The 15,743-nt window shown below is 37.8% G+C and overlaps 1 protein-coding gene across 4 annotated transcripts in view; it reads right to left on the reverse strand.

The window, feature by feature from the left end:
* TTBK2 (tau tubulin kinase 2) overlaps nt 1–15,743 on the reverse strand; it is a 160,000-nt gene that overhangs the window by 113,412 nt on the left and 30,845 nt on the right. Inside the window, exons 2-3 of one of the 4 annotated variants that reach the window (XM_025919578.2) lie at nt 13,080–13,215; nt 7,619–7,766 (exon numbers count right to left, since the gene is read on the reverse strand). In XM_025919578.2, coding sequence (XP_025775363.1) covers nt 7,619–7,766; nt 13,080–13,148 — 217 coding nt within the window. In that variant the 5' untranslated portion in view covers nt 13,149–13,215. Of the gene's footprint in view, nt 1–7,618; nt 7,767–13,079; nt 13,216–15,743 lie in introns of those variants that run through there. The other 3 variants (XM_086710492.1, XM_086710495.1, XM_086710493.1) reach the window with 3 other exon arrangements.

A 15,743-nucleotide genomic window follows, 5' to 3' on the forward strand; every position in this document is an offset into this window, starting at 1 on the left:
CATGAGTTCGAGCCCTGCATCAGGCTCTGTGCTGACAGCTCGGAGCCTGGAGCCTACTTCAGATTCTGTGTCTCCCACTCTCTCTCAAAAATAAATTAAGATTAAAAAAAATTTTTTTTATAAAAAAAAAAAAAATAAACAATTCAGATGCACCCCATGTTTATAGCAGCACTATCAACAATAGCCAAAGTATGGAAAGAGCCCAAATGTCCATCAATGGATGAATGGATAAGAAGATGTGGTGCATATATACACACACACACACACACACACACACACACACACACACACACACACACACACACACACAATGGAGTATTACTTGGCAATCAAAAAGAATGAAATCTTGCCATTTTCAACTACGTGAATGGAACTGGAGGGTATTATGCTAAGAGAAAGACAAAAATCATATGACTTCACTCACATGAGGACTTTAAGAGACAAAACAGATGAACATAATGGAAGGGAAACAAAAATAATATAAAAACAGGGAGGGGGACAAAACAGAAGAGACTCATATTTATGGAGAACAAACTGAAGGCTACTGGAGGAGTGTGGGGGGCGGGGATGGGCTAAACGGGTAAGGGGCACTAAGGAATCTACTCCTGTTGCACTATATGCTAACTAATTTGGATGTAAATTTTTAAAAATAAAAAAAAAAATTAAAATTAAATTAAAAAAAGAGGACTGACAAGGAAGAAACCGTAAAGTCTCTTGATTCAAGAACCTTCTAAAGGATTTGCTCTCAAACTTGTGTGTGCGTTAGAATGACCAAGAAAGCTGAAGAAGGCAGCTCACAGACTCTGAATCTGTTAAGTCTCTGAGTGGGAACTCCTTTTCCTTTTGACAAGATCTTCAGATGCTTTGGATACAGAGCAAATTTAAGAATCACCTTATTAAATACTCCTAGAGGCTAAAAGTGCCTATTTATCCAAGGTGAGAACCTTCTAAACTGGAAGATTTTCACTGTGTCTAAAAAAACCATTCTCTTCATTAAATTTGCATATTCTTGGGGCGCCTGGGTGGCGCAGTCGGTTAAGCGTCCGACTTCAGCCAGGTCACGATCTCGCGGTCCATGGGTTCGAGCCCCGCGTTGGGCTCTGGGCTGATGGCTCGGAGCCTGGAGCCTGTTTCCGATTCTGTGTCTCCCTCTCTCTCTGCCTCTCCCCCGTTCATGCTCTGTCTCTCTCTGTCCCAAAAATAAATAAAAAACGTTGAAAAAAAAAATTTTAAAAAAAAATTTGCATATTCTTATGCAGTCTTGGGATAAAAGCATAACACTAAAGGTTAAATATGAACCTGGAATAATTACTTGACAGAAAATTACTAACTGCCAAGAAATAACTGATATTAGAGTTTAAACATGAATGGTTCATTTAAAGTTTTCTTAAATTAGACCTATATTTTATTAAAATTTTCTATTCAGATTTGTTATAAATACAAGGAAAACTTGTAAACAATTTTGGACACATTGAGAAATACTTAAATTTAATTAAACAGAATTTTTCATTTGTAAAAAAAAATTTTTTTTATAAAAAAATTAAACAATTCAGGGGCTCCCAGGTGGCTCAGTCAGTTTAGCAGCCAACTCTTGACTTCGGCTTAGGTCATGATCTCATGGTCCTGGGATGGAGCCCTGGCATCGGGCTCCACAATGAGTATGTTGCCTGTTTGGGATTCTCTCTCTAGTTCTCTCTCTGCTCTTCCTCTGTGTGTGCACACACTATCTCTCTCAAAATAAATAAACTTAAAAAAAAAAATAATTCAAACACATTAAAAAGTACACATTAAGAATAAACCAGACAGAATCTAGTGGTTATTAAAACCTATTGAGAAAAATGTGTTGGCCCAATAGCAACTAGTGCCCTAGGGCCATATTGTAATCTCAATTATTTCCCAATAAAAGGAAATAGGGCTTCCTGGAGAAACAGAGTTCCAGATTCCAACAATAGCATGGGGGAAAGTTCAAGGAAAGCCTGAAATATGGCCTGTGCCAGAAAGGAAAGATGATATCAAAGAACACTGGAGTTAGAAAGACACAGCAACCAACTTGAAAGGGCTTCCACTAGCCAAAGACACGAAAATTTGAGCATCAAAATAACAATGACTGCAATGAGTTGAAATAAAATACATAAAAATCCTTGAGTTCATGGTGATTCTGGAAACAAAAACAAAAACAAAAAAATTCACCGGTCATATATGGCACAAAGCTCATTATTCTGAGAATTGGAAAATAAAAGGATCAAAAATCAAGTCTTTACCCTGCCCTTCTTATAGCAACTATGTTTTGGGGGAAACACAGAGCTGATGAAATAAAGTTCTAACTTGATAGGATAATTCCACTTCAGAAATTTGGTAGAAATAAAAGAATCAGAAAAATCACTATTTTGTAACCCCTATGGAAACAATATATCCAGACAATGTACTCTTGCCAAAAACAACAGCAATCACAACATGAATCTCACCGAAGCTCTATATATCTACTACCAGTTCACAGGAAACACAGAGGCTAGAGAAACATGTTAAAAGGCACCCCAAGTATGTGATTAGCCAAATCCAGAATTTGGACTATTCTACAGAATAGAACTAAGAACTTCATTTCTCCAACAAATAAATGCAGGGGCACCTGGGTGGCTCAGTCAGTTAAGCATCCGGTTAAGCATCTGACTCTTGATTTGGGCTCAGGTCTGATGGTCTGATGGTTCATGAGTTCAGGCCCTGCATCGGGGTCTGGGCTGATATCACGGAGCCTGCCTGGACTGGTTAGGTTCACACAGCAGTGGATGGTGGAGTTGGTCCTGATTCCTCAGGTGTCACTTTTTTTGTCAACTACAACTTATGTTTTTCTATATATTATACTTCTGCCACTTCCCACTGGTCAATGCTATAGTCAAGAGTCAAAGCATGCCTCTCAGTCCTGCTCACTCACCAGTTCCTTCCCTCCCCATCAGTGCTGACAAGGTATCAATAGGCCTCAAAGACAGAACAATAGGATATTTTTGATACAATGGGAGAAATTAAACACTGCATAGATTTTAGATGGTATTGAGGAATAACTTGTATTTGATAGGTGTTTAAAACTACTGTTTATGTTATATTAAAAAAGGAGCACCTTACCACATATAGATCTTAGTTATAATAATGTATCAATACTGGCTCACCAATTATAACAAACATATCCCAGAAGCAGCACCAGGATGCAGAAGCAACCTAGCATTTCTTAAATATTTCTTAAATATTACTCCAGCAAAGTGGCAAAGAGTGTTGAAGGAGTAGGATATAGCTGCAACAGGACTGGCCAAGTGCTGATACATCAAAGTTGAGTACTGGGTACAAAGAATGTTCTTTATATAATTATTTCCATCTTTGTGTATATTTAAATTTTTTCATAATAAAAATTAGGGAAAATAGCAAAGTTAAGATTTGCCTGTCTTGCTGCAGGATTATAGCTATGTATCAAAATTTTATAAATGGAATAGGAATCTTTATCAAAAGCATTGATGATAGGTTTCTGAGGTGCTACAGAATTACTGGTGATCAATTTGAAGTCATGAGACAGAAGGTTTTTTCCTCTTACACCAGCAGTGCAAATAAAACTATACTTACTAAAAAGACCAAAAACAAAAAAAAAATGGTATAGTGAGATACAACTCAAGAGGGCCATTAAAATGGAGAAGTGAAGATAGCTAGGATATTGCTACAAACATGTATTGAAGATGGGAGAAAAGAAAGGAAAAGGAATCTAACAGACAAGGGAGGCAACTTTCCCCTTAGCTCTAAGTTTCAAAGCAATTGAATCGAAAAAGGTTCGAAAACAGTAAAGTCCAAATGGAGACAAGGAAGAAACACAAACAAATTATACACAGATATATATCACTAAAAAGAAAAGCTTATTAAGTTGTATGGTTCTATTTACTAGGATACTTTACAAAATAATAACTAAGTGTAGACGTACTATCTAGTACTAGAAGTACTGCCTAGAGACATGGTTTAGTCTAGTAGCAACTAATGCATTCAAACATATTTTTTTTTATTTCTTTAAGTTTATTTATTTATTTTGTGAGAGAGAGAGAGAGAGAGAGAGCGAGCGAGCACACAGCAGGGAGGGGGCAGAGACAAAGGGAAAGAAAGAATCCCAAGCAGGCTCTGTGCTGTCAGTACAGAACCCAATGCAGGGCTGGAACTCATGAACCACAAGATCATGACATGAACCGAAATCAAAAGTTGGACACTTAACCAACTGAGCCACCGCCCCTCAAACACATTTTTAAAAACCAAGTACAATTCAGGAGTCAAACTTGACTCAATAGAGAATTGTAGGATACATCCAGAATGGTTCAGAAAGCTGTGGAAATAGAGTAATCTGAGACAGTAACATAGGGAGGTGATTTAGAAGAAAAGATGGGGTAAAACTCTAAGGCCTTCACACTTCAGGGCCGGTGAGAAAGGATCATACTAGTAATGAGAGTTCTGCATGAGCTAAGGAAATACAGGGTTAGACTGAGAGAAAATTGAGAACTGAAGGAATCCAGGAAAAAAAAAAAAAACTGTGAGAATTTTGAAAAGGGGGATTGATGTATTACAAGGAATAAAACTTAGGGCTCTGGCTAAATTCACCTTAAAATATCTTTTTATCTTATAAAGAAACAAATCCTTATACTACCTATCAAAAATTGAACATCAGTTAAAAACCAACCAATCCTGGGGCACCTGGTGGCACAGTGGGTTAAGCATTTGACTCTGGCTCAGTTAATGATCTCACAGTTTGTGAGTTTGAGCCCCGCATCAGGCTTTGCACTGACAGCTCAAAGCCTGGAGCCTGCTTTGGATTCTGTGTCTCCCTCCCTCTCTGCCCCTCCCCCACTCACACTCTGTCTCTTGCTTTCTCTCAAAAATAAACATTAAAAAAAATCTAAAACCAACCAATCCTTTAAAGGGTTAGCCTCTGGTTGTATATCTTCCCCTTATACACTTAGCCTTTTTATTGGGGTGAGTAAGAAGTCATTATATCAAAAGGAAGGCAAGCCAAGTCAGCCCCATAAAAATGTTCTCAAAAAGGCCCAAATTCTAAAGCACTTTCAACAAAAAGAAGTTGTGAAGCATTAAATACGCAGAAGGCATAAGCGAGAAAGCCAAGAAGAGTCAAGAGCTGCCTCACTGAAATACAGACCATAGAAATGAAAACTTAAAAACAAAAGAAGAAATACAGACCAGAAAATAAAAACCCATTTATTTTTGGAAAGTGAAGGATTCTGAGAACTAGGATGTGGTTATAAGCGGGTAGAAAAAACATGTCAGTTAATAGTATGAAAGATAAAATAGCCAGAAAGAGAAGGAGAGCCTCAGCATCTAAGGGTTTAGCATTAAAGTTGGGCACCTGGGTGGCTTAGTCGGTTAAGCGTCCGACTTCGGTTCAGGTCACAATGTCACAGTTTGTGAGTTTGAGCCCTGCGTTGGGCTCTGTGCTGACAGCTCAGAGCCTGGGGCCTGCTTCAGATTCTGTGTCTCCCTCTCTCTCTGCCCCTCCCCTGCTCACATCCTGTCTCTCCCAAAAATAAACAAACATTATTTTCTTCCCCTTCCCTTCCCCCATGTCTTCTAAGTTTCTCAAATCCCACATGTGAGTGAAAACATATATGTCCTTCTCTGACTGACTTATTTCACTTAGCATTCTACCCTCCAGTTCCATCAATGTTGTTGCAAATGTCAAGATTTCATTCTTTCTCATTGCCAAATACTATTCCATTGTATATATAAACCACACCTTCTTTATCCATTCATCAGTTGATGGACATTTGGGCTGTTTCCATAATGTGGCAAACAGAGAGGGAGGCAAACCATAAGAGATTATTAAATACAGAGAACAAACTGAGGGTTGATGGGGGGGAGGAGAAAATGGGTGATGGGCATTGAGGACGGCACTTGTTGGGACGAGAACTGGTGCTGCACGTAAGCGATGAAGCATGGGAATCTACTTCTGAAGCCAAGACCACACTGTATACACTGTATGTTAGCTAACTTGACAATAAATTATATTTTAAAAAATAATAATAAATAAACATTAAATTTTTTTTAAAAAGCTACTGAAGTTATCTTCAGGCTTTATCCCATAGAATCCTGGGTAAATTGCGGTCAAAATAGGCAAGAAACCTACTGAAAGACCTATAGAGCTATATCCTGCCTCACCTGGAAACATCTTCCCAGGGCCAAGTAGGAGAAAGGTGAAATGGCACTGTGCAGGCCACACTGATGCTGACATATCCTTTATGAGCTTGTCTGAGAGTCAAAGAGATCTGCTAAGATCTGAGCAACCCAGGAATTGGTAGCTCCAGCCGCACCTATTTGTGTGGCCTCTATGTCACTGAGCTGAGAACAGCTCCAAAGAATCAGGGAGTACAGAGAAAAGGTGAAAAAAAAAGAGAGCACCATCTTTTCCCCTACTCTTCCTTCTCCAGTTATGTTTCTTCTAATAGGTATTGATTTATCCACCGCTTTCCTAATTTCTCATGTTTGGGGAAAGCTAATTTTGGACTAAAAAATAACTATTAAACAGATCTATAATTTTATTAGCATCAGGCTCTAATCAAACGAGCCAATTGTTAGAGAAACCTGGATAATCAGAAAGCTTAGGCAAAGGGCAATGATTAAAAGAACAGACATTGCCAGAATACATAATACACACACACTTCATTAACTTAACACAAACTAGTTTACTAGAATTCCAAACATCAAGAATTCACAAAGAGAGCACATTCACACCCTAGAGACTACACAGCCATGAATTTGAAGGTCCTAGGCTACACAGCATTTTGTGCTTGCTATTTCTACCAACTACAGTTATTTCTACTAATTCTAGCAACTTCCTTTGCTCTATATGTTACCACTAAATTCCTTTAGATACTAATGAATGTCCCATAACAATATCAAACCGTCTAGAGCTTAACAAGATCATTTAATGTGCTAATAACCCCATTTAATTGATTCAGACAAAACATTTAAATATGAGTAATATCAGATTACATCATTAAGCTGAAGATACAAAGATGAATATAAACTAGCAATAAATTCAGGGTATTACATGACTGGGTTAAAGTCAGAAAAAAACTTATTTATCCTTGTAGTAAGAAATAGGAACCCAAGTAGAAAACAGATCTCAAAAATGACAACAGGGCAAGAAAAAGTTATCCACACAACAAATAGTATTATTTTTAATCCATCCTGCAGTATGATTTGAAGGCAGCTTCCTTAGTGATTAAAGCATATTTACACCCAATGACATGAGGAGAAACAACTCAGAGGTATTCATGTTTAGTGGTTTAAAAAAAAAAAAAAAGGCAAATTTTTACCAAAATAGACTTACAAAAACACTTTCTAAAGCAGAATGTTTTAGGTGATTCACTCTGTCATCCTTGTTCACCATAAAAAGGAATTCCCAAAGTCCAATTAGCCTAAGCAATCAGTATCTCCACTCCTACTGGCTAGTGATAAAATTTCCAAGAGAAAAATGCTAAGCATTGTTTATTCCTGATTATTCATTAATAGTTTGAGAATGTAACTGAGGTTTAGAAAGGTAACAACAAATTATAAATTGTTTGGTGTATCATACAAAACAGCTTACCTTGTAGTTTTTTCAGTACAGCAACCTCCATTTTCAGAACTTGTTTTGGTTGTTGAGCTGATTCTACCTTCAGTGCAACATTTTCCCTGGTAAGCATGTCCAAGGCATCGTAAATTTCTCCAAAGCCCCCACCCCCAATCTTCCTCAACTGCAGGGGAAATAAGAACATACACACATAAAATTACTAGAACATTCTAATTGGAAACCAATTCATCTCTTGTATATAATTTTACTATCCCTATTTGAGGATAAAAGATCTCAATATCGTTAAATTAACTGCACATATGCCAAGAAAACAAATGCCTAGAAATACCATCAAAACCTTTTCCCATGGTTTTGCCCACAAAAGGTAATGAAATTATTTCAGCCACAGTTTTAAAATTTAGTCTACAGCATCAAAAATGTCACAAAAAAGCACAGCACCTGAAAGTTTCGCTTGCCACAAATGCCCCCCAACAACCAGATATGTTATTTTAATTCTAGGGCAACATTTGTAAGCTTTTAAACCATGAAATCTTTTTGCCAATCAAAATCATATCTGGACCCCAGGTGAGATGTGTATGTGCAGAGGCTGGAGGTGGGAGTGAGGCAACCAGAGCCCAGCCTTCTCAGCACCACTTATCCTCCTCTCTGAGGCACTGAGCAGACTCCACAGAAGAGACAGAAAACTCCTGTTCTAAACTATCCCAGAGTTCACTATGTAACTATATGCTCAGATAAGACAAAGTCTAATCAAATAAAACACCTTCAACAAACACTTAATATCCTTCCTGATAAAATGTATTAGCTTAACTAGGGAATACCAGGATCTCTGTCTGAGTACTACAAGCAAGTTCTCAAGTGTTAGTGACAACTAAACCTGTAGAGCTATGAGCACCAAGGTGGGTAGTATACTTCAAACCAGATGTAGCACGGAATTAGCGTTCTTCCATTTCCTGAAGGTCTTCTCCTTTCCACATTATCAAACACCTAAGACGTGATGTAAAGCAGGCAGTCCTCACTGGAAGCACAAGGGTCCTAAATCCTAACCACCCCAGAGGACTCACTTTAAGCTCTATTTCTTTCAAGAACACTGCATTACTGATTACCTCCAGGCAGATTTCTCTATCTTCTGAATCTCTATAGGAATTATTTGCTTAATCATTTAATCATTTTACTAAGCTAAACACCTCAGATATCACTTGTATTAATACACTATGCTATTTTTTGACTTTCCACTGTCAATGTCCGAGCTCCCTACAGTGAAACTAAGTTTCTTCAGAAACAGCCACACCTTTCTATTTTTTTGTTTCCCTTACAGCAAGTGGCTAAGTGGTAACTACATAATTATTGCTAAATAACTATTCATTGCTTTGTATATAAGAGCCATAATCCTTTATTCCAGTTGGGTGATGGGAAGAGATAGCATGAGAAATTCCAGTATGAGCGCAGGATTAAAATAAAGTTCCAGAACTTCATTTCAGTTAAATTGTTTTTTGTTGGGCCCTGATTGATACTTACAATTCTTAATATCTATTAAACAAAGCCTAGTATAACTTTAAAAATCCATAAGCAATACCAAAGGGACATTTTTCTAATTATGGACAGTGGTGACAGGTACCTTCATGTTTTACCTCACAACAACCTTACCAAATGACAGAACAGAAAATCTAGACCAAAGTAATGATTTTGCTCCTTGGTCTACTCCTATAATGTCATCTCAACAATAGTGGGAACATTAATATTTTTTACTGAGCTTGACAAAGCATTAAGACATCATCAATGTTTATAAAGCAGAAAGCTAGAGGCAGTTTAGTATGATGGGGGTATGTAGATTAGGGAAAGAATGGTGGTAAGGCCTGTGGCAGACTTTGTTTCCTAAAGATGATCACAACAATATCACCCATCCCTTTTGCTCTTCTTCAGTGTGACCTTGCCCCTCACCCAAGATACAGCATCCATTCCCCGCCCTCTTAAATATGGGTTAATCTTGTGGCTGCTTTAACCAACAGAACATGGTGAAGTAATACTGCCCCAGCCCTGAGAACAGCCCTTAACCAGCCCTGCAGTTTCTGTTTCCTGTCTCTCAAAAGCCAGCTACCATATAAAAAGTGTGACCATCTGAGAAGCCACAGACCTGTGAAGAGGTCCTAGAAAATAAGCTACCAGGGATGACAGGGGGAGGATTAGGGAACCAAGGACCTTCAAGTCACCAAACAGCCCACTTGGAAGTTGGATCCTCTAACCCACCCAACCCTGCCAAGTGCCACATGGTTAAGAGACGAACTGGGGCGCCTGGGTGGCTCAGTCGGTTGAGCGTCCGACTTCGGCTCAGGTCATGATCTCACAGTCTGTGAGTTCAAGCCCCGCGTCGGGCTCTGTGCTGACAGCTCAGAGCCTGGACCCTGGTTCAGATTCTGTGTCTCCCTCTCTCTGACCCTCCCCTGTTCATGCTCTGTCTCTCCCTGTCTCAAAAATAAATTAAAATGTTAAAAAAAAAAATTAAAAAAAAAAAAAGAGACTATCAGGCAAACTCATCTCAAATTCCTAATCCACAAAATTATACGTAAAAAAATGATTGTTTTTTAAGCCTCTAAATTTTGATGCAGTTTGTTCATAATGGTAGATAACCAAAACACCATCCATAACAATGAGACTATTTCTTACTAAAATGCTACTATGCCTCCCAAATTTGGGGGACATGCTCGATACGTGTATTAGTTCTAATTATCAGGACAGAGCAACTAAGCCAGGCATAGCTTCATTTGTCACCTTTTGATATGTCTACTGGAAACAGCCAGACTTTATCACAGCACTTAATACAAAGCACTCACCAAAGAAACACTCATTTCTGACTTACATAAAAGATTACTAATTGTAATCTTCCTGCACCAATCCATGATGACAACATGATTCTTTTCTTACATTTACTCAAGTAAATTTTCAAAGCCAATAGATTTGCCTAATTGGTTAAAACACTGTATCATAGAAACAAAATTTGTATTTCTAAAGGAAGAATCTTCTTTTTCCAATCTGTTGATAAACTAAGGAAACCACTATAACAACTTTCCTACACCTGGTAATGAACAAAATTCTGATTAAAATACATATTTAAATACATCTGAAACAAAAATTGTTCCTTGAAGAGCAGAGAAGATGGCAGATTCCAAGTCCAGGACAAGGAAGATATCAAAGGACTATTAGGATCATGTTGAAAGACTCAAGAGACAACTTGAAGGGCATCCTCCCTTAGTCAAATGAGACAGTTTAGGGATCAATAAGGATAGTAATGACAACTGACTGAAACATATGAAATATGCTTAAATCCATGCATTCTTGACTACCTTTTTTTTTTTTTATTTTTTTTTTCAACGTTTATTTATTTTTGGGACAGAGAGAGACAGAGCATGAACGGGGGAGGGGCAGAGAGAGAGGAAGACACAGAATCAGAAACAGGCTCCAGGCTCTGAGCCATCAGCCCAGAGCCCGACGCGGGGCTCGAACTCACGGACCGTGAGATCGTGACCTGGCTGAAGTCGGACGCTTAACCGACTGCGCCACCCAGGCGCCCCGACTACCTATTTTTAAAAATCTCATTGGTCACTTTTGGAAAATGCCAGGGAACCAATTCATTATTTTGAAAACTGGTAAATTAAGAAAAAGAATTAAGCATTTATTCTCTTTTCCTAATCAAAATGTACCTCAGGACAATCAAATAGTTGACAACAAAAAATTTCTCTTTGTAGATGTACTTTAAAAAATGAAGGAATGACAGGAGTGCCTGGGTGGCTCAGTGGGTTGAGCATCCATTTTGGCTCAGGTCATGATATCTTGGTTGTAAGACTGAGCCCCATGTCAGGTTCTGCATTGAGTGTGGAGTCTGCTTCAGATTCTCTCTCTCCCTCTTCCCCACTTGCACACGTGTGCACTCTCTCTCTCTCTCAAGATAAATAAACAAACATTTAAAAAATGAAGGAGGGGCACCTGGGTGGCGCAGTCGGTTAAGCGTCCGACTTCAGCCAGGTCACGATCTTGCGGTCCGTGAGTTCAAGCCCCGCGTCGGGCTCTGGACTGATGGCTCAGAGCCTGGAGCCTGTTTCTGATTCTGTGTCTCCCTCTCTCTCTGCCCCTCCCCCATTCATGCTCTGTCTCTCTCTGTCCCAAAAATAAATAAATGTTGAAAAAAAAATTAAAAAATGAAGGAATAACAAACGCTCAATAATCTGCAATTAACAGACCTAGAAAATGATGATCAGGACTGCTAAAATGAGAATGGCCAATAGGACACACAATGTCTTGATGGTGATAAGACATTATGTGCCTCCTATTGAAAGATCACAATACCCTTTATGAAAAAAAAAAAAAAACCGCCAACTCAATAAACAAACCTGAACTTAGATCTAATCAAACCCCAATAAATAACAATTTGGGGATGCCTGGGTGGCTCAGTTGGTTAAGTGCCCGACTCCTGATTTCAGCTCAGGTCATGATCTCATAGTTCCTGAGATCGAGTCCCACACTGGGGGGTTGTTGGTGCAGAGCCTGCCTGGGATTCTATCTCTCTCTCTCTGCCCCTCCCCTGCTTTCTCTCTCTCTCTCTCAAAATAAATAAGCTTCTAAAAATAAGTAAATAAATAAGAATTTACATAAAATACATGAGACAGAGAAACCTATTAATACCACACAGAAGAAATCAGAAAAATCCAAACTGTGAAATTCTACAGGTAAATGACCAAGTTTCTTCCATAAATAAACTGTGAGGAACAAAAGCAAGATGAAAAGAAATCTAGAAATTAAAAGATATTTAAGTGATGTCAACCAATTGCAACACCCAGGCTTTATTTGGATTTGATTCAAACCATTAAAAATAATTTACAATAGGGGAAATGTGAAAGCTGGAAGGATACTTAATGACGTTAAAAAATTATTACTTTTTTAGATGTGATAATATTATGACTACATTTTTAAAAGAATTTTTAACCTTTAGAGATACATAATTGTAGTACACACAGAAGAAATACCAGGGTAAAAGATTTGCTTCAAAATATTCCGGGAGGGAGGTTAAAGAGATAAAACAAGACTGACTATAAATTAGTAACTACTTAAGCTGGGGCATGAGTATATAAAGGTTAATTATATCAGTCTCACTACTTTTATGTATGCTTACAATTTTCCTTAATAAAAAGTTCTAAACTTTTTTAAAAGAGAAGTTCATTGTACTGTATTTTATTTTTACATTTGTCTTTCTCTAAGTACACTTTTTTCTACCTTACTCAGCATTAGCTATCAGTGGTTAGGAAAACTGACTACTGTATAAAGCAAGAATTATTGTATAAACAAGACAATCACAGGAAAATAACTGAAAACTGATTCAGGCATATTAGCAATATATATATTATTTCCTAAGGAAATCCTATTTTTATCAAGATACCAAAAATTACCCCACATGTTGTCTCTCTCTCGATCTAAGAGAGATACCCACCACTTTCCATCTTTCTTTGACCAAGATTCCAACACTGAGAATATCCGGCTGCTCTCCTCCTCCACTCATTGCAATTCACTGATGTGATAGAACGGTTATACAGGCATCCAGCTCCCAAGGGTGGTTTCCATTTAACCTAAAACAAAAGAAACAGCAGCAGCATATCAGGGCTAATTAATTAACACAAACATTCCAGGACCAAGTAGCACCATTAATTCTATACATTAATTAGGTTGCTTTGTTGGAAAGGGAGTAAAAACACCACAAACTCAGTTCCAAAATCTGTTTAGTGCTTATATAAAAAAAAAAGTACCTTTCCATTAAAGATGCCCATGACATTACAAAGACATTATGTTATAACACAGATATAATTTCAATAACTGAGATTGCTAAACTATAGAGCAAGCATGGTGTCAATGACAATTGACCTAGACAGACCACCACCCTAACTACAACATATTGCTAAAGAAAAAGACATGGTACCTAACTTACAACAGCTTATAGTTCAATAGGTTGTAACTTAGAGCTTATCATCATCAGAGCTAATAAAATTTTAATATTACATAATGTACAAAATGCATTCAAAATGCATAGGAAATAAACATGAGCCACAAAAATGTACTGTTGATCAGTTCTAATACAATGATATTTAAAGAAAAAGAGGATAATAATATGAACAGCATACCTACAGAAAATGAAAATAAGCAGAAAAATCTGGCCTAAAGGAGATAAGGAGATGACAACATAAATCATAATTAGAAATTAGGAACACATAAAAAGAAATCTGAGCTAACTCAGGAAAGGATCAGAAATGAAGAGGAGACACATGAGAAAACACCATACAAATTAAGGAAGAAAAAAAAGAAGAAAATGAAAAACATATTTAAAAGCAAAAGTGACAAATAAAAGGCAAAGTAAATACAAAATACATATTATAGAAGGCCCCCAAAAAGAAAACCCATGCTAGGAAATAGAACAAATACTAGCCACTATAATACAAAAAATTTCTCTAAATTAAAAGAAAAAGGCTAAATTTGTATACTGAAATGGTATATCACTGGGATATTCTTGGGTATACCCAGGTATACCTGGGAAAACAACCCAGGAGATCAACATCAACACACAGTCTAATAAAACTACTAGATTTCAAGGGGGAAAAAATCATCAGCATCTGTGCAGACAGTCCAAATTACTTAAAAGGTAAAGAAAACAGACACTGGCACTGACAATAGACATTAGCACAAACAGTTTACACCAGCAGACAATGAAATTATACATTTAAATATCTAAGCCAAAGATGTTCTACCCAGCCAAATTAACTTCCATAGCTAAAGGAAACAAACAGTTATGAAACACAGAACTCAAAGAACACTGTTCCCAGGAAATGCCCCTAAGAATCAACTATATAACAAGCATCAGACAATCAAGGAATTATGGTAGAAGATCTGGCATGAGGAATGGCCTGAAAAGGCCTAAAAGCAATGATAACCCAGTAGCAATGAGTACCTCTGCCTTCAGATTGTGGACTTTAAACATCACCTCCCACTAAAAGAAATCAGGGCTTCCTGGAGAAATGGCTTTTTCCAGGTCTGACACAGGAAATTGTACACCATGAACTTGAGATATCTTGTCAAATCAGAAAGCAACAAAATATCAACAATACTACTACAGGCAAGTCAAAGGAAATCAGAGCCAGGCAAAAGGATTCTCATTTGCCAAATTTCTCCCTTGAGCATATACAAGAATGGTGACTGCAATGATTGGAAAATATAAAAAATACAAATACCAATAGTTCATAATGACACTCAAAAAAAGAAAAAGAGGGGCGGCTGGGTGGTTCAAGGGGTTGAGCATCTGACTATTTATTGGTTTTGGCTTAGGTCCTGACCCTAGGGTCATGGGATGGAGCCCTGTGTGGGCATGGAGCCTGCTTGGGATTCTGTCTCTCCCTCTGCCCTTCTCCCCCGCTCACATGCAGTCTCTCTCTTTCTCTCTCTAAAATAAACAACAACAAAAAAACGTAAAAAGAAATTTCCTCTTTGGCCATCCTGTGGAGGTTGCCAGAGTACAACTTATTACTCTGAACACTGATAATGAAACAAAGAATCATGGATTTATCGTGCCTTTCTGGTATGAACAGTATCTGGGGGAAACTAAGGAGATGAATTTATTCCTCAAAGAATAATCACAGCTAATAAATGCTAGAAGAAATGACAGAATTAGAAAATCACCATTTTCCATGGGGTGCCTGGGTGGCTCAGTCGGTTAAGCATCCGACTTCGGTTTAGGTCGTGATCTTGAAGTTCTTGAGTTTGAGCCACACATTAGGTTCTATGCTGACAGCTCAGAGTCTGAAGCCTACTTCGGATTCTCTCTCTCTCTCTCTCTCTCTCTCTCTCTCTCTCTCTCTCTCTCTCTGCCTCTTCCCTGCTTACACTCTGTCTCTCAAAAATAAACATTAAAAAAATAAAAAAAAAAAAAAAAAGAAAATCACCGTTTTCCAAATCCAAAGGTAGATGGGGAACTTTAATATGAAAGATTAAGTTGAACCCACCAATCAATCTTTTTTTGTTTTAAATTTAATTTATTTATTTTGGGGGGAGGGTGAGAGCCAGAGAGCACAGGGGGATCAGAGAGAGAGGAAGAGAGAGAGAGAATCCCAAG

This window comes from Puma concolor, chromosome B3 (assembly GCF_028749965.1).
Source record: "Puma concolor isolate L17-30 chromosome B3, mPumCon1.1.hap2, whole genome shotgun sequence".
Taxonomy (NCBI): Eukaryota; Metazoa; Chordata; class Mammalia; order Carnivora; family Felidae; genus Puma; species Puma concolor.